The sequence below is a fragment of the Neopsephotus bourkii genome, unplaced genomic scaffold (assembly GCF_033783945.1).
Source record: "Neopsephotus bourkii isolate Nb327-2 ecotype Australia unplaced genomic scaffold, CSIRO-AGI_Nbou_v1 NB_1280, whole genome shotgun sequence".
NCBI classification, from domain to species: Eukaryota; Metazoa; Chordata; class Aves; order Psittaciformes; family Psittacidae; genus Neopsephotus; species Neopsephotus bourkii.
In genome coordinates this window covers 311,643-331,550 of record NW_026901765.1, presented here as the reverse complement: position 1 = coordinate 331,550, position 19,908 = coordinate 311,643, and the positions used below count along the sequence as shown (strand labels likewise).

At 39.1% G+C, this 19,908-nt stretch overlaps 2 protein-coding genes across 4 annotated transcripts in view; one reads left to right on the top strand and one right to left on the bottom strand.

Moving 5' to 3' along the window:
- The window catches only part of ABHD5 (abhydrolase domain containing 5, lysophosphatidic acid acyltransferase), a 294,222-nt gene that overhangs the window by 200,814 nt on the left and 73,500 nt on the right, over nucleotides 1-19,908 (top strand). The gene's annotated exons all lie outside the window — the stretch shown is intronic.
- Nucleotides 1-19,908, bottom strand: part of ANO10 (anoctamin 10) — a 135,475-nt gene that overhangs the window by 90,152 nt on the left and 25,415 nt on the right. For all 3 annotated transcript variants that reach the window (XM_061365310.1, XM_061365311.1, XM_061365308.1), the window contains exon 10: nucleotides 18,720-18,848. In XM_061365310.1, the coding sequence (XP_061221294.1) occupies nucleotides 18,720-18,848 (129 nt within the window). The remainder of the gene's footprint in view (nucleotides 1-18,719; nucleotides 18,849-19,908) is intronic.

The following is a 19,908-nucleotide window of genomic DNA, read 5'->3' as shown; positions in this document are numbered from 1 at the left end:
TTCTACTCCAAAATACAATCACAGGCAGTGCTATAAACATACTGAGAGGTTATCTAGTTATGGTTTTCTTAAAACCCTGCATATCCTCTGCCAGTTTGCAACCATGTAATCCTAAAAGGGCTGATTTTGGTCCTGCTTTGTAGTTTTGTTAAAGACATGGATAGTGCTTCATCTCTAACCTCATTAGTTTCTATTTCCACACTCTAAGTGGGACTTTAATGATACTGCATTTCAAAAGACATTTTTGTTAGGCATTAAAATTTCACTTTTTGCTGAGATAAATGAAAGAAGATACAGTAATTGTTTCCTTTTCATAAATTCCAGTTGTCTAAAACAAGGTTTTGACACAACACCCAGCCCTGTATCCTGTATTTACATGTTTACTTCTACCCTTCCCTCTAATAAGTCTACTGAACCTCTTTCAAATCAGGTTAGACTCTCATTATGCATGGCTACCAATACTAACTGCATGAAGAGGTAACACATATTTGATACATGCTGGTCTTCAAATCATAAACCCATCCCTTCTGAGCCATTTTAACCATGTCTCAGACAGACTTACTCTTTTCAAAAGCTGCTGAAATATTTCATACAATGAAAGTAGTCATTCTTTTTATCCAGAAAACTAGGCCAAACAAAAACATCAGGGATGCAGGATTACTCTTCTTTGTGCCACGTATTTATATTCAGACTGGCTTTACTCCCAAGTAAAGTAGAACAATAGTTTCCACTAACAGTAGGAAAAAATAAAAAAGTCAGTATTTGCAATCACAGCCATTTGAGAATTTTAAGAATACTCACTCTCAGAATATATTAAAAACAGATGGATAATTCTCACTGATCTAAGTCTAAGAGAAGTGGCATCATCAGCAGGAAAGCAGAATCCAAACAAGCCAGCTTTGCACGAGTCAGCTCCAGAGATGATTCCACAGCTGCCACAGCTACAAGCAAAGGAGCCAGCCAAGAGATCAGAAAAGAAGCCAAAGGAAAGGTCAAGGCTTGGGAACCAGAACTTGGCATCCGGGTCTTACAGCTTTCAGGGACACCCATGAGAGAAGTCACTGTTGTCTGCAGATTTTGCAAACAGTTGGGAAACAGGAAGAGGATTAAAATAAAAACCAAACCCAAATCTTTATGTACAACTATGAAGAGCCACGTTAGTACAGAAAGGCGATACGTGCCACCGTTTGCTTTGTCACAGCATTGCTATACCAAGCCACTACCCCGAATACAAAAACTATTGTCTACACTGAAATACTATTTTATAGTGGTGTCAAACTTCCAAAGCGATGGCTTCTTTCAGAAAAGATGTACCAGTGAACAAGACAGAAATAAAAACTAGACAACCAGGTTTTTTGTGTTTCAAAATACAAAATTTGCCTTAATTTTTTTTTTTTTTCTCAAAGGGGACATTGTCAAACTTTCCTTTAAACTCTCCATTTTGTAATCACTACCAGCACCAAGAAGAACTCTAACTATAGTCTACAGTATAACTAAGCTATAATCAATAGTTTTGTTGCCAAGTTGTGTGAACTTTTTATTAAAAAAGCAAAACAACTTATGTAGAGATCATTGAGAAAATATGAAGCTGCACTGTCTATATTAGGGATTCCATATTTGCTAATGACAGACAAAACTCAGAATGACAACTGCACATTTTAAGACTCATTGAATAGAATTTGCAGGATCTCTGAACAAAACAACAGAATCAAACCAACAACTCTAGTTTTGCAAAAATTAATTTTAAGTGCATATGCATGCAAAACATCAAAGCAATTGGCAGTTTTCAGGAAAGCTGCCTCCACAGATTCTGTGTTGGCAAGCCAAGCAACTGCCAAACATTTCAAAACAAAAGAGAGGCTCTTGGTAAGTGCCAAAAGAGATGTTATATTCTGCCATTACAACTCAGGCTTTATGAACACTTGTACCGCAATTCTCATTGGCACTGTGAATGAGACAAATCACATACTAAGCAGAGATCCAAGGAAGTATCTCACGTGCTAGTGTGGGCTGTAAAAGCTAATAAATACTCAGCTGTGATGAAAAGCAAAAAGAAAAGTAGAAACCAAAACAATGCAACTGATGTCAAAAAAAAAATAAAAAATGCACGGCTCTGTCAAAGCCTCTGTCAAACTGAGTAATATCACCTTAGATAGGCTAGTTATCTCTTGTTGTTCTGCCTGGATTATATCGATGTTTTTACTCTCCATTTCCTCTATGGTTGCCGAGATATTTACAATTGCCTTCTCTGATCCACTTACTGCTAAAGATGGAATTAGCCCTTTTACAAAACTATGAAATGAGTTGTGCCGTTCAATAATAGGGTTAAACCCTCCCTTAATTCATTTAGCAAAACTTCTAATCCAGGTCCCGGAAGGGTACCTGTTGATAACAGTAAAATTGGGTATTACAGCACCTAAGGTGCATGCCCCCTTCCAGTTGGGGGTAGAATCTTATAAGCATTTTTTTTCCACATAACCAATACCATCCTTTCCCTTTAGGAACGGGCCATCACTGAACTACGATACCATCTATATTAATTGTATGATTGCAGTTTGAATGGTGACCTACATCTGTGGCATTTAAACAAGCATGATCTCCTACCCTGGTTTCTGGTGTAATACATCTTTGTGCACAGGTGTAGTATTTATTACCTGGGTTAGGATTAACTATTCCAAATGTTAACTTTTCCTTCGAATACAGATTGCTAGTGTTCACTCACAAATTTGTCCATGTGACAGTGTTAGGAATTGGAACTCCAATTAATGGGAGATCCAGGCTTTCTCCTTATTTAGGCAACTGTGCACACACCCAACAGTCACTAGATTAAAACATTAGTAACATTCTGCACTAATTTCAGGTATAAATTCTGGTCCCAAGCTTGTGTGCCAGTTACCATATGAGTCCAAATTATGACCGACAAAATTTCATACGCAAGGGTACTGAAGGTTCAATCCACCATGTCTTCTCTGGCTCTGGTGCTTTCTTTATTCTTGAATAATGCATCCAAGCAGGTTGTTCCTTTATCTTCACTGCTATAAAGGTGATCAATAATATCTGGTATAGTCCGCTCCACTTCTCCTGTAGAGGATCTCCTGAAAAATTCTTAACATAAACCCAGTCTCCAGATCTGAAAGGGTGAACTGGATAATGCAAACCTCTTGCTCTTTTCCCTATTATCTCCTCCAATTGCTTTCCCAGATTGATCAGAAACTGTCGGAGATAGCCTTCTCCCACTTCCTGAAGACTTTCTCCTTTAAACTGGGACTGATACAGTCTTCCATACAAAATCTCAAATGGGCTAAACTCTTCTTTTGACTGGGGTTTAGTTCGAATTCTTAATAGAGCTGTTAGAGAATAGTGAAGTTTTTCTCTGTAACTTTGTTTTTTTTGTAACTTTGTGTGGTTGTTCTATCATAGAACTTCCCTCTTTTGATATTAAGGAAGGGGGGGAGTTTTATGATGGGATAAACATATAATAATAACAATAGAAGAAAGCATAGTAGAAATAGTTATATTTTATATTTTAAAGGTTTATAAATTAATAGGTCTTTATATGTGGCTGGAGCTTTGCTGTTCTAAAGTTTAGCTATGCTGCAGATTTAGCAATAACTATGCCTGTGCCATCCTGTAACTCTGTACCATCCTGTAACTGTAGTTCTTAGCAACAGAAACTAACTTAACCCTATATGGTACAGGGAGTGTAGGAAGGAATGAACTGTGGAGCTATACCCGAGTAGAACTGAAACTTTAGAAAGCCAAAAAGCATACCAGAAACTGATAAGAAAGTGCTAGCATCCACACAAGGGTTGGGATATGTCCCAGTAAGGGAAAGGTGAAGAGGACGACCTGAGGAAGACTCCTTACTTCATCAGGACGACCACCAGAGGGGGCTGCGCAAGCGCAGAAGAGGCTGATGTCGTAACATTTATGATGTGGCAATCCTTAATGAATATGTATTAGTAGATGTTGTAACCTGTGCTAAATGTGTATAAATTGCAAACGCGATGTGACGAGGCCAGAGCCAGATTTGGGTGCGTACCCCTGGTTCCCCAGCGCTGCAATAAAGCACCTCATATAACCATTCCGGTGGTTATGTGTTTGTTCCTACGCTAACAGAGCCAGTGGTAATGCCTGGTACCAATATAAATTCGTTTCCTGACATATTTTACTAATTTGTTGTTTAATCAGCTGGTTTATCTTTTCTACTTGCCCACTGGCCTGAAGCCAATATGGAACATGTAGTTGCCAATCAGTTTCTAATTTTTTGCTAATTTCTTGTAACAATTTTGCACTAAAGTGCGAGCCTCGATCAGAAGAAATCGCCTCTGCTACCCCAAAACGAGCTTATTATCTCGTTTAATAATATTTTAATCACTTGTTTTGCATTATGTATTCTATAAGGGAATGCTTCTGGCCAGCTTGAAAAAGTATCCATTAACACCAATAAATATCGATAACCCCCCCTTTTTTTTTCTTGGCAATTCAGAAGAATCTATTTGCCACTGCTGTCCCGATAACTTCCTCTCCTAGTTGTCCCAGTTTGATTTCTATTTTCAGTCTTAGGATTATTCTTAAGACATAGCTGGCATTGTTTTGTCACTAATTGAACTGTGGTGTATAGATTTGTTTGTCTAAATATTTATGCAAAGAGTTGCTACCCCAATGAGTTTTATTATGTTCTTCCTGAGATAACATCCAGACCTGGTCGTAAGGAATTACAATTCGCCCATCAGGTATTTGAGCCCAACCCTCTATTTTCCTGTCCCTTTAGATCCTCAATCAATTTTCTATCCTCTTTTGAATATCTAGGTTTAGATTTTTCAATTGTTAGTTTGCCATCAGGGATTAAGGACATGATTTGAAATTGTTCAGCTGCTCGTTTGGCTTCAAAATTGGCCAAATTATTTCCAATTTATTGATCAGAGTCACCTTGTTGATGTCCTTTACAGTACATAATAGCTACTTCTTCAGGTAGCTGAACAGCTTCCAGTAATTGTAGAATTTCTGTAGCATGGTTAATCTGTTTCCCTTGTGTGTTCAAAGGTCCACATTCTTTCCAGATAGCACCATGGACATGGACCACACCAAATGCATATTTAGAATCAGTCCTAATATTTATCCTTTTATCTTTAGCCAGTTCCAGGGCTCTTATTAATGCTATTATTTTTGACTTCTGGGCAGAGGTGTTACCAGGTGAAGGTTTAGATTTTTTTTTTTTTTTTTTTTTCCTGTGAAGTGGTGGTAATGGCATATCCTGCCTTTCATTTACCATTTTTCATGAAGCTACTACCATCAGTAAACCAAGAATCAGCATCTTCCAGAGGTTTTTCTTTCAAGTCTGGTCGGCTCGAATATACAGTCTCTATGGTGGTCAAGCAGTCTTTTGTTAGTGGTTCTGTCGACTGTTCCAGAACACCATAATCATGGATCCAAAATCTGCACCATCCAGTCATTCCCAGGGATGTCCGGAGCTCCTTGACGGTCGATGGTCTTGGAGTCTGGCAAATGGCTTCTTTTCTAGCAGTTCCAAGTTCTCTCTGTCCTCCTGTTATTTCATATCCTAGGTAGGAAACTTGGGTTTGGGTTAGTTGGGCCTTTTGTCTGGATACCCGATAACCATTCAGTCCCAGAAAATTTAACAATTCCACTGTCCACTTGATACATTCTTCCTTTGTTTCTGTAGCAATTAACAGGTCATCCACATATTGTAACAGAGTCCCGTTTGAGTAGGTGGCTCCCGTGATTCTAGTTCTCATGCTAGCTGATTTCCAAAAATTGCCGGACTGTTTTTTTTTTTTAACCCTTTAGGTAATACTGTCCAAGTTAATTGAGTTTCCCTTCCTCTGTCAGGATTTTCCCATTTGAAAGCCAATAATTGTGGCTTTCTTTGGCCAATGGTAAGCAAAAGAAAGTGTCTTTTAAATCCAGGACGGCAAACCATTTCTGATTATTATTCAATTTAGTCAATCAGTCGTACGAATTAACTACTACTGGATGAATATCCTCTGCAATTTTGTTGATTGCCCTGAGATCATGAACCAATCTACAACTTTTCTCATCATATTTCCTTACTATCCAGATAGGAGTATTATATTCCAATTCACATTCAATTAATAATCTATATTTTAAAATTTATCAATTTTTTTTTATTCCCTTTGATCTTCTAATTTTAAGGGATACTGTTTTATTCTAATTGGGTAGGCCCCCCTTTTTATTTCCACTTTAACAGGCAAAGCATTTTTCGCCTTACCTGGAACTTCAGATGCCCATACTCCCACATATACCTGATTAAGGATTTCTTCTATTTCAGGGAGGTCCTCCTTTTTGCTTTTCTGTTGAATTAAACTCAAAACTGCAATTAATTGTTTTTAACTCTGAATTCCATTTTGCCTTCTTTAAATGTTGCTTCTCGCCCTAACAAAGATTTTAGAGAATTTGGCATGCATAAAAATTTATGCATTCCGATTTGTTTTCCCAATTTGTACTTTAAAGGTTCCAAAAAGAATGCCTTTTTTTTTTTCTTTTTTTTTCCTCTTTTCCTTGGTGGCCAGTAGCTCCCACATCTGTAACGAATTCTTTTCTCTCTTATTTAACACCAAATAAGTTACTCCTGTATCCACTAAAATTCCACTTTATTTCCCCTGGTTCATAGTCTTAATGTAACCAGTGGATCTGCTAGGGTAGATTCCCCAGGTCCCCGTCAGTTTAGTTCCAGTTCAGTCACCGGAGCCACTCCATGGCACTGCCCTCCCCAGGCACTCTCACTTCCAGCGTCCAAAACCCCCCATAGCACGCACACCGGTCCGGTCCCACAGAAGAGAAGAGCCCACTCCCCCACCTCCTGCAGACATCCCTCCTCCCACGCTCAAACACTGGAGCTGCTCGAGCTCCCCTCCTTTCCCCCTTGGTTTTCCTTTTTTTTTTTTTCTTTTTCTCACAGCAGCTCCCCCTGCTCTGCAGGGCCTGCAGATGCCTGCCTCTGCAACAGCACTTCTGGTTTAACCCCTTCTTAACTCTGAATGTGGATGTGCCGCTTGTTGCCAGTGACAGAAATCTCTTCCTCCTTATCAATATCAGATAGGACAGATGCAGAGGGTGCTCCTCTCGGAGGTACCTGTGGTACTTGATTTTCCACCCTGTCTTCCTGATTACTGTTTTTAACTTTAAACATCTTTCCCCAGTATCACAGGCTGAGCATCTCCAGCTTAACTTTTCGTTTTTCCCTGTCCTTTTCCAAAGCCAAAATTAAGGAATCTGGCGGAGCTATATTAATTCTGCATTCAGTCTGTCACTCTGTGTGGTTTCTTGAAGTGAAAAACATATCTGCATACATTACTTCATCCCATTTTCCTTGCCCCCTTAAAACAACATTAATTGTAACAATGTATTATAGTTCAGAGTTCCATTTTTAGGCCATTTTTCCTGATCTTCCAAAGTATACAAAGTGCCACCATTGGTTACAATATTTTACCAATATTTTCTTATTTACCAAGCCCCCAGGAGACCCTCCAAGTTTCTTCCAGTGTGCCAAAATGCACCCAAAAGGATTCTTTTTCAAGATCTCTTCACTCTGCTGATTTTCCATTATCAATCTCACATTCACACACACACAGAGATGGGATCCCCAGACATACTCCACACAGTTACAACACTTGAGACAAAGACAGAGACTTAAATTCAACCAAACAAACAACAGTTAATAACACAGTTATAGCATCCTGTCACCAGTACCAAAATCACAAGACCAAAATCATTACTGTAACAAGCCACAAAATAGGCGAATACCAGTAGAATCAAAAGCAATACTTCCTAACCCTTATAGCTCAAACCATATTGTAACATTAATAGGGGGTTTCCTTGAATCCTTTATAGTTGACCAGCCTGTCAGTGTCCCAGGAAAGATGAGACACTTGTGTCCGACCAGTCTGTCTGCTTCCCACTGTGGGAACCATACTGAACAGCCCACTGTATTGGAGGGCTATTCAGGGACCCACGCTGACAGCATCACTGAATCAAATCCCTTATGGGCTGTTGATAGCACACTGGACCCAAAACCATTTCCACAAGACACCCCCCTGCGTCTTGTAGGACCTAAATCACAAGATGCCCCCTGCTTAGTTATAACAGTCTGTCACTGATACCAAAATCACAAGACCAAAATCCTTAATATAACAAGCCACAAAATAAATCAAATACCAGTAAAATCCAAAACCTTTTTCTGCAGGACACCTCCTGCGTCTTGCAGGACCCAAACCACAAGAAGCCCCCTGCTTCTTGTGGGTGTATACCAAACGGACGCTAGCAGCCGGGTATATGCCTTTACCTACGAGATTTCCTATCTCGATTTATGGAAGGCTTCCAAACCATGCGTACACTTACCAGACCAGTTTACCAAACCGAGGTGCCCCCTGCACCTTACAGACTATATAAAAGAAAAGAATACCTTTTAGGAGATGGTCCTTGTCTGCTCCCGCAGCAATCCAAATGAGCTGAGGGGTTCCTCCAGGAAAAAATCCCGAGGGCCCTAGGGAGCCCTCTCCTCAGCGGGTCCTGCAGCCGAGCAGAGAGGGTCCCATCTGGGGTGCCAAATTGATTCAGAGAAAACTCCAGGAACAAACTTGCCAACAAAGTTTTCAAGCTGACAAGCAGGTATTCTTTATTGCGGCGCCGAGAGACATGGGGGATAACTCCTCCTAACGTGTGTCCCCGTATTGCTATACAAGCCATCCTTATATAGCCCCTGGGCATACATACATATTCATGAGGCTACATATGGATTACATCATTTTCCAGAGAGTTCCCTGCATGCGTACAGAATTGTGGTGGTGGTCTCTGAGAGTCGGTTACTTCTTCCAACAAACTTCATCACTTCTGGCAGCCTTTGAAGCACGCGCAGTAGATGCTCATACCAGTTTAATTGGTTTGTTAGCACCAGAGACATAATAATCCTCCTATTCTCCTACTTATCAGTTAGTTTAACTGTAGCCCATCCTGGACACCTGCAGTTCCCAGATACCCCTTATCCCTGTGTCCTGTTCTTCTAGACTGTTTTTCTTAAAACTATGCCAACTATAACGATTTATCTTGTGAGAATTCTCAGTATGTTCTCTAGCTGTACTCTATTTTTTTTCTCTATGTATCATGCACCTCAGTAATTTTCCATTGCTACTGTTACAAAGCCATCAAACTTAACATTACTTAAAACTATTTATAAAGGTTTCTGTATCCCATTTTGTGATTTTGTTCCCCTTTGTCTCAAAACACTTTAAAAATCCTTTCTTACTCCTAATCAGCCTGTATACCTAGTTGTAAATTGAGATGCAGTCTCTTCTATTTTCTGAGTTTAGAAGAACTATTATCCTTAACTTTGTAGTGCAATATCCATCTCTTCAATGTCACACTTCCATGTGTAGAGTTTTTCCTCTGTTTTTCTTGGACCTTATGAAGCACCAGAAAGCTGTCTCAAGGCAACCTGCTCAAGCATACTTTTAACTGCTATACAAATAAGCCCTCTAGCGGTAAAATAACCGTGATACTTAACCATATGAGAGTTTTTACGCACCTCCTCTTCAGGATAAAAGTTTTACTCTCATAATACCTCCTAACCAAAGTTGAACCACTAATAGCCTATCTACATCCTCTTTTGAAAGCTAGTCATTGAAGATGACAAGCTCACTTTATCTTAAGTATGTGTGCATAGCTTGGTTATTAAATTCAGGGATAAAGCCATAATAATCAACAGAGAACAGAACGGTCAACAAATGCACAAAACTAACTTAGCTTGTTATAGAATTCTCCACATTTTACGAATTTTTATGAATACTAATGTACAAACTCCACCACACACTTAGCATTTAATGAAACTCTTTGATTACCAGAATCCTGAGTGCTTGTTCTTTCCATTCAAGCTACTCCACTTCCTTTCCCTTTTTTAAGCACATTTATTCACCACTTTTAAATACTAATCAGTGAATGGAACACAGAAACATGCCCAATTCTGACCTATGTTTGTAGACATGATTTGCATTATGACTGGCAAAATGTTGGCAATGCATTAGGTATTTCACTAGTTAACAACTCAGCTTCAAGCACTGCCAGACTTAATACTGCCAAATATTCCTCAGTATCATGTCACCATCTTTTAATGAAAGACTAGCACACTGACTAGTTTTAAAATAAAATTGCTGTATTTTAGATTAGCAAGTGTGGGTAAAAACCTCCCATCTACATACTTTTCCTCTTTCTTTAAATGCAGCAATCCAGCCTATTGTTATTATATGAGAAATGGTCCAAAGGGATAATCATTCTCAAGTGGCACATATTTCAGCAGCTCTAATGAAATAGAATTACCTGGTGTTTGGCCAGATCAGAGTTTTCACTGACAGTACCTTGGTGTATCTGCCATTTCACATGCTGTTATAATGAAGGAGACTATGCTGGTAGAGGTTGTTAATCACCTTTCACAAAACACTGCTTATCTAAGAATACCTCAGAGTTGTTCTGCTGAGTAGAGGTGAGCATAGCAAAACTTGGCACACCATCAGCTTACAGAATAGTCCCTTATCATTTTGCAGCCTGCCAGGAAGAATTAACAACTAAGACTTCTTTGGAAACACAAGTGCCAACAAAACTCTATCAACACAAAAACCAATTAACTTTTTGGCCTACATAAACCTTTTGTGTGCGATTTTTGCCTCTTGTGCACATGTTTTAACACAGACATGCCCATGCCTTGATATAACACTAATTGGTTATAATTCACAGAACAGCAGCAGAGGATGAATAACACATTTTGGTATAATTTGCTTGAGAGCTAGAAACCAATTTCTGAAAATCAGTGCCTGTCTCTTAAATTCCTTGCAAAAACATTCAAAAATGAAACCAGAGTGCAGAAATTCAATGTAACCTCAAGTGTAGGTTTAGAAGCCACAATAAAAGTAAATGTAACCACTCTGACAAGACTGACAGTAGCTGTGTCCCTCTCAAAACACTCTAAATCAAATAACTCAATAGGGAAGCACACAGCTTACTGAAAAAGAAAAGTCCTCTAAGAGTAATCATTAGCAACTGTCAAGCTGGAAGGACTATTTCATGGGGGCCTACAAGATCTGTGGTGGATCAGACCCTGGTTCAACAGTTTCAATAGTGATTTTGCCAAGTGAACAGGAAAATCTGCTTAAGAACTTAACATATGATATCAAGTAAGATAAAATCCAAGTGCTCTGAAGAGTGGGATTAGAACTCAGCAATCCTGAAAAACTGGAGAAACTATCCTAATGAACAAGATGAGATTCAGTAAAAACACACTGGAAGATGGATAGCAAAAATTCAGCGAAGACAAGATTCAGTACAAGGGTACTGCAGAGAAAACAAAAAACTTGACATGTTAGAAAGAGCATCACATACAACAAAGGATGCACCTGAGCTTCTTTTATACTCAGTAGTAAAACTTATGCATTTGTACCTGGTTTCTGGTATCACCATTTTAAAAGTAGAGACAATCCTAGAAAGAACAAAACCAAGTATTTTGAAACAACTTAACTGCAAAGATCTGAGTTCATGCAGTTTGGAAAATAAAAGCTATATCATAGCAGTTGGAAAGTCATCTTGAAGGGAACAGTGATCAATTCCTTTCCTGTAGTAAAAGCAGTAGTCAGGTTAACCTGCAGTTCAGAGACTGGTTAAAAGCTTCCTAACTACATGAACAGAACATTCATGAATAGGTGTCCTGGGTTCAGCAGTAGCAGTCATTTTTCTTCTTCTTTGTAGCTGGTGCAGTGCTGTGTTTTGACTTTTGGGCTGGAAACAAAGCTGATAAAAATGATGTTTTGGTTTGGCCAAGGTATTTGTGAGTCTCATGCTCTGCCAGGGAGGAGGGCAAGCCGGGAGGAAGCACAGACAGGACACCTGACCCAAACTGACCAAAGATGTATTCCATACCACAGCACATCATGCCCAGGATGTAACTGGGAGTTGCCCAGAAGGGCTAAGTGGACTGCAGGGTTGGAGGAGGTATCGGTCGGTGCTTGGTCGGGCTGGGGGGGCAAGTTATCGGTCGGCTGGTGATGAGGTGTTGTATTCTCTTCCCTTGTTATTTCCTTTATCATTACTATTATTGGTGGTAGCAGTAGTGATTTGTGTTATACCTTAGTTACTAAACTGTTCTTATCTCAACCCATGGGAGTTGCATTCTTTCTGATTCTCCTCTCCGTCCCTCCAGGAGTAGGGGGAGGGCAAGAAGAGGGGGGAGTGGGTGAACAAGCTGTCTGGTTGGAGTTAAACCATGACACCATGACAATAGGTTACTTTGGAAGGCTCGAAACATTCATGCCAGGAACCTCGCATCTCCTGGGTTTGGTCACAGTTATGTGATCCTGGTTCAGAGCAGGGAGAGAAAAGTCAGACAAGCCAAATAAACATAAAGGCAGGGTCCACATAACACTTTGAATCTTCATTCCCCAATCAGCCAGACTGGGGGAGCTGTTACACTGCACTGCAGCTCCTCCATCTATGAACAGCCACCTATGTTTTCCCTGATAAATAGGATAGCAGGAGTAGAGGGAAAACACGACATGAGTCCCATCCTGACAAAGTCAGTGTTTGCCTGAGGTAGTCACCCAAACACTAGGTAGCCTTCTCAGGCTCTCCACAGTTTTGACACTGATTTTCCAGATGTAGCTCATTGTATTTCTCCTGCTTGGTCCTGCAGTTTTTGTAATTACACAGGAAATAAAGCAGGACTACCAAATGTAACCAGTGTTAGAATAAACTAATACTTCAGTTTTTTCCAACATACTGTTCTTCAAGGCACATTAACAGTTTATGTTACAAACTACTCCTAGCATAGCCATCTTCTTTTTTTAAAATGAAGTCTTTTAGAAGCTAGAACAAGAAAGTACTTGAATTCAGAAAAATTTATTTGCTAAACTGTAACAGGAAGAGTTTAACCATTTCCTTCAATAAACTGCTTATTCCCACTTTATCTGTAATGGTTATGGACTTCTGAAACAAATACACTGAGATGCAGATAAACTCAAGTATCACAAACTATATATTTCAAATTTAATAAAAGACACTTATATTTGATATCGGCTTATCTGTAATCCCTACAACATGCACACACACACACACACACACACACACACACACACACACTCTTTTTATCTTACAACAAATCCTCTGACTAAAACCAACCTTGATCAAACATATTATGGATTATCAATTCCCAGCAGCTTCTAACTGTATTTCCTTTTATATATTCATTGTAGAGATTCAGCCGATTATAGGCATGCTTAGAAATCTCCCATGACTTCAAAAGGACTTTCAAGGTATTAGAACAGAAAGCAGTGACATACCAGGCAGCCTGCACACTGTCACAGCTAATGAAAAATCCCTTTGAAAAATTACATTCCACTGATTTCTTCTGACCAGAAGGGTGAAGTTCTGGATTGACACTTCCTTCCAGTACAAGATAGAAATTCAGTGCAGCAAAACCAAAGTAATTAAGCCCCTCTTCTTTTGACATTTACTTTACAGCATGAGTCATGACCAGCTTTAGCCAGTGTTTAATAAAATGTTTTCACAGAGACTATATGAAAAAAAATAACTCTGTACTACAGCTTTTAGTCAAGTATTTCATTTTCTTGCACAAGTTCCAAAATCAGTTTTCAGTTGTGTGCCAGGTGGTTCTCAACACTTAAAAACCAAAACAAGCGCACAAACCCCGAAGAGATGTTTTGGGGTTCATGGTGCTTTGGAACTTTTTCTAAAATGGATCTGGAGGGGAAAAACTATAGCAACAAATTGAGATATTTTTTAAGTAAAAGACTGTAGATCTCATACTGCAAGTTTCCCATAAATGACTAGTAATTACATTTGTAACATTGAGGAGGTGTGTAACAAAATCAAGAACATGAACACAAAAGTCAATTCAGAAGGCTTAAATCTCCAAATCAAAGTGTTAGAAGTTACTGCAAAGAAAATTTAGTAAAATCAAATTCTTCTGTCATTTTATAACTGGAAAACACGGACACAACAATACCGTATCATGAAGACTCTCTCTGACAAGAGGTGTTTGTATCTAAATCAACAATATGGAGGCTCCAATACATGTACGACTGGCTTTCTCCTGCGATTTGTAAAGTTCTACTGATTTTTCTCCATCTCTTTTCAAACTGCAGCTGCAAACCCCACATTTTCTTCTTTTGGATTTGATTACCTGCTTAGAGCCAATCATTTTGCATCTCAATCATGTGAGGATACAGATGATGAATTGGATTTATCCTTCAGTGCTACACACAGTTTAAAACCGAACCAAACCAACCTTAGACAAAGAAATTATATACAACTTTGGAGACAGGAAGAACATCATAGTCCCTGAGAAGGAAGGTTTCTAGTAAAAATGATACAAAGAAATGCTACTGCAAACTACATCACAGATACATGGGAATATGTTGGTCGATGAGAAACTTAACATGAGCTGGCTTCAGTGTGCACTTGCAGCCCAGAAAGCCACCCGTATCCTAGGCTGCATCAAAAGGAACGTGACCAGCAGGTTGAAGGATGTGATCCTGCCCCTTTACTCTGCCTCATGAGACCTCACTTGGAGTACTGTGTGCAGTTCTGGTGTCCTCAACATAAAAAGGACATGGATCTGTTGGAACAAGTCCAGAGGAGGGCCATGAGGATGATCAGGGGGTTGGAGCACCTCCCATATGAAGATCGGCTGAGAAAGTTGGGGCTGTTCAGCCTGGAGAAGAGAAGGCTGCATGGAGACCTCATAGCAGCCTTCCAGTATCTGAAGGGGGCCTATAAGGATGCTGGGGAGGGACTCTTCATTAGGGACTGTAGTGACAGGACAAGGGGTAATGGGTTAAAACTTAAACAGGGGAAGTTTAGATTGGATATAAGGAGGAAGTTCTTTACAATAACGGTGGTGAGGCACTGGAATGGGTTGCCCAAGGAAGTTGTGAATGCTCCATCCCTGGCGGTGTTAAAAGTCCAGGCTGGACAGAGCTTTGAGTGACATGATTTAGTGAGAGGTGTTCCTGCCCATACAGGGGAGCTGGATCTTGATGATCTTAAGGTCTTTTCCAAACCTAACTGTTCTATGATTCTATGACTTAAAAGTTTTCTCCTGTAAGCTCCCTTCATTAAAAACCACCAAAAACATTATTTTGCATAAAGCTGTAGGGACTGGGTGCAGGAAGCTTACAAGAATATCATGTACAGTTCCTCATTATGTCCGCACTGACTTATGTCAAATGTCGTCATATAAACATGTCCATTTGAAGAGCACCAGTGGTATTATTACAAAGCACTATTTTTTTTTGTTGAAAAAAAAAAAAAATCAGGATATTGCTAATATCCATACTCAGCCTTGGCAAGAACAGTGCTTATTCTGTTTAGCTTTGCATCAAATAGATACATAAATGTCCAACTGGAGTCTCAATAACTTAAACCTGATAAAAACATCTAATGGCAGCTAACATTTAAGTCAGTTACCCTATCAATTGAACACGTGAAAGCATATGTAGCCTCATAAAAGAAATTTCTTGTGTTCCTTAACATTTTCACACTGACTACCAAACTGCTGTCAAAACAGCATAAACACACCGTAATACTCTCATCTTCCCCTGCAGTAAACATCAGAAAGTAAAGTAACTCAGTTGTACCTTTTTTTCTGAATCTATACTAAGCGATCCAAAATGCTTTTCTGTCAACACCCTGGAACATCCAATAGAACTTTTTCCTACCTTGATACTAACGTACTTCAGACACACCAGGTCTGTCCTAGAGGTTTAAAGTGATACATTCTGCTCCTGAATTCTTCTTTACAACTGAAATGCACAGTTTAATCATTAACAAATTTAGCAGAGGTACATGGGAATACTGCCAGTATGTGAGATTTGTACTCCTCTTGTAGTTCAGGCATCTTCCTACAGATGAAGTAATACTTACAGGAGAAAGACTCAGAGGCACAGAAGTCCCACATATTTAATCCAGCACAAACCTACAGCATTACTGTGTGTCTTCCACACAGTTGCTTCCGCCCTGCTCTCTTTCAGTAGTGAACTGGGTTAGACAGCTTCTCCCAGATCAGTTCTCTAATCTGACTCACCATGCACCAGATAAAAGAAAGTGCCAATGTAACAGATAAGAAAGGAATACATGCCCAGGAAGCAAAGGCAAAAATAGCCCCATCTCTTTAAGCTGCCATAAATCCATACTTCTGCTGTTCATAGCCCCACAGCATCTAGTAGTTCTCCCTTCTTTCTACCTTTTTAAATTCAATTTTAACCTGAAATATGTACAATATAACTACTGTTGAAAAAATTATTTCTGTAACTGAGAACATGTTTAACTGTCAACGCAAATGGAAACTGCCTTCAACAGGAATGAAATCATGTTTGTTGTGTTCATCTTCATATATTGTAAAATGTGTTTCACTCTGGAGAACTCTTCTGGACTCCAGAAGCTTTATAATTTGTGTTTCAAAACTCCCTGCAAGACTGTACAACCTGAGCTATTCACTGACACTTTAAAAGAAGCCAACTAAATCCACACCAGTGAACTTCTTAAATATTGTTTAAAATGTACTGAAAGACTGTCCTTTATGAGGCTGCAGAAGTTTTAAACTTGACATTAAGCAGTTTTGGAATTGTTTATAACCAGCAACATTCCTAAAATCACATGGCCTGTTATGCTGCAGAAAAGTGTTATATGACTCATATGATGGTTTTGTGTCTTTGCTTTTTCTCAGATAATAGTTTGTAGTATCACAAAACAAACACAAATCAGAGCAGCATACTTAAAAGTATCCTGCATACTGGATACTTGTGATTAAAACTGGTTTTTAAACATTCCTTTTCTGACCAGTGCATTATGTCATTATGGTTGTTCAGGGGGTTGTTTTTAACTCAGAAAAGCAGTAAGAGAAAACTTGACTTTTATATATATATGAAATGGTTGCCTTTCCTCTCTTTTGGCTCATCTGCCATTAGCCTCCACCAGTCTCTTCATACAATGTTCATTACAAATCAGTGGTCATTACCAAAATTGCTTCTGTGTACAAAACAAAATAGCCCCATCTCTTTAAGCTGCCATTAAGTCCATACTGCTTAGATTTAGTGATACGGTTTTCATAATACAATCTCTCTGGATATATTGTCCATTAATGAACCACAGCATTATGCTTAAACTGCCAAATTAGTTTTATATTAAAATACCTAAGGTTAATGCAAATGTTCACACATGCATAACAGAATACATCAGGGTGTCTGCAGACTCAAACTTCAGTAAATCAGTTGACATTATTCATATTTAGGAGTTAACTCTGTAAACACTAAGATATGGTAAAAAACCCTGAAAGCAAGCTCATAATTCACTGCATAATGCTTAACACCTGTAAAAACAACACAGTGTGTGCACCCGCTGCACCTCTGTAAGGTAATGCACCTTAGTAACAACACACAGAGAAACCAGATGTTTTGCCACAGGAAAAATAATCAAGTTCCTAAAAGCCAAAATAGTGCAATGACGAAAGTCAAGGCAATTAAATACAAGACAGCTCTGAGAGAAAGTACCTAAGGACAAAGTCCTGCAATCTCAGTTATTATACAAAATGAACAACAATCCCATCTCCTTGCCTGAAAATGAATGACACTCAAGCATTTACTACACAGAATTATTAAAAAATGAAACCCAAACGCTGTTACAATCACTAGTATGTTACAAGCACAAGTCATCATACACACTTGTTTTGGATAAGCCTTACAGGAAACATCTATAAAGATGATGTAGGAGGGTTTCGTAGAATATCCTGGGGTCACAAACTGAGCAGAGAAATAACTAGCTGTCCTGGGTTCAGCAGCAACAGTCATTTTTCTCCTTAGTAGCTGGCAGTGCTGTGGTTTTCACTTTCAGCCTGGGAACAACACTGATAACACTGACGGTTTTAGTTGTTGCTAAGTAATGTCTACTCTGACCAAGGACTTCCCTGAGTCTCATGCTCTGCCAGGGAGGAGCGGAAGCTGGAAGGAAGTGGAGACAGGACACCCAACCCAAACTAGCCAAAGAGGTATTCCATACCACAGCACGTCATGCCCACTATATAAACTGGGGGCAGTTACCCAGAAAGGCTAGATCGCTGCTTGGGTTGGGCTGGGTATCAGTCAGAGCATGGTGAGCAGTTGCATTCTCTTCCCTTGTTATTTCCCTTATCATTATTATTATCAGTGGTAGCAGCAGTGGTTTTGTGTTATACCTTAGTTACTGGACTGTTCTTATCTCAACCTGTAGGAGTTACATTCTTTTGATTCCCCCAGCCCCCACCCCTCTGTGAGTGGGGGGGAAGAAGGGGGAGAGTGAGCGAGTGGCTGCATGATTCTGAGTTACCGGCTGGGCTTAAACCATGACACCACTTCACCAAAAAAGTAGTTATTTTGCTTCTTAAAATAACAATATTAAATTCTTGAAATACACGAAGCAACAAATACAGGGCATCTTGCAAATGTATGGAGAAGTATGGCAACAACATTCACAGCACATGAAAACATAGAAAGGAATCAAAAAGCAAGAGTTTTGAACACTACGTTGGTAGGGAAACCTTAATTTCCTTTTAATATAAGGTTGGGAGGAGTCTACTTCCGGGTATAATTTCCACTGTTTATATTTCATGTTACTAAAGCACATGCAGTGTTTGAAGGCAGACTTACCTCTACCAATGCCACAGTCAGAATATGTTCCATTTTTGAGTCTGGGAAAAGGGCATTCACTTGTGGAGACATTCCAATCAGTACGCAATTAGTAACAACGGATATTACACTCATAGTTTCAAAAGCCAGCTGAAATAAAACACAAATATATTTATACTTATGACATTATCTCTAATTTACCAGTCTTCAAATTGCTCTGGACACCACCTCTCTCTCTGTTAAATCTTCAGAAGTTCCATTATTTGAACTTTTTTCCTTCATCTTTTGAATTCTACAACCTAAGACTTGCTTGGCAAGTCCAGACTTCATCAGATTTAAAAACAGGCGAAGACAAGACCACAAGAAAGTCTGCAATACCACAAAGATCATCTAGCAACCCTGAATTTATCTCTAGTCTGATTTCTCTATGTGCATATTATATGCTTGCTGTGAAAAAGTTAAACCCTGTTTTTCCACAATTCCCTAGTACTGTGAAGACCTTGAGAAGTTATTAAGAGACCATTAACACTTCAGATGTAGGTAATGCCAGATTACCATCTGAATAATTTTGAATAATCTTAAAGAAAAAAAGGGGGCAGGAAAGCAGCCTTATCCCTGGTATCTTCATGACGCATAACCTCAACACATAGAAGTGCGTTATGTGTTCTCATCTCACACTCATCTATGTAATACTTACAACACTTAACTACAGTTGTATTACTGAACATGTATTTCCTCAAGGATGAAGGAAAAAATGCTAAATTCCTAACAGGACTGTCAGTCCAAACACTCTCATTTTGCGAGGTTTTGTCTGAATGTTAAGTAATAGGAAAACGTAAGGATCGGTAAGAATGCCTTTTTTAAAAATCAGTTACACAAGCTGAAATTGGTTATAAAACAGATTTAAACACATGAAATTACACAATCTAAGAAGCTCTTGACTGAAGAGCTCCCACAAAATGTTGGAAAATATTAGTACAGTGTGACAATAAATTTTGCAGTATCACGGTTACTTATTCCAAGGTCCCCTCTGGAACGAGAAAGCCTGACATTGAATTGCAGCAATTTTCACAGCAAATTAGCAGAAGTAACTTTCTCCTTGACAACAAGCTGGTGACTTAGCTCACCTGATTCAAATAATTCCAGTATTCCCTTAACAAATCTTTCAGCCAGTGCTCTAACTTCTCACATGAATCAGGTAACAAAACGT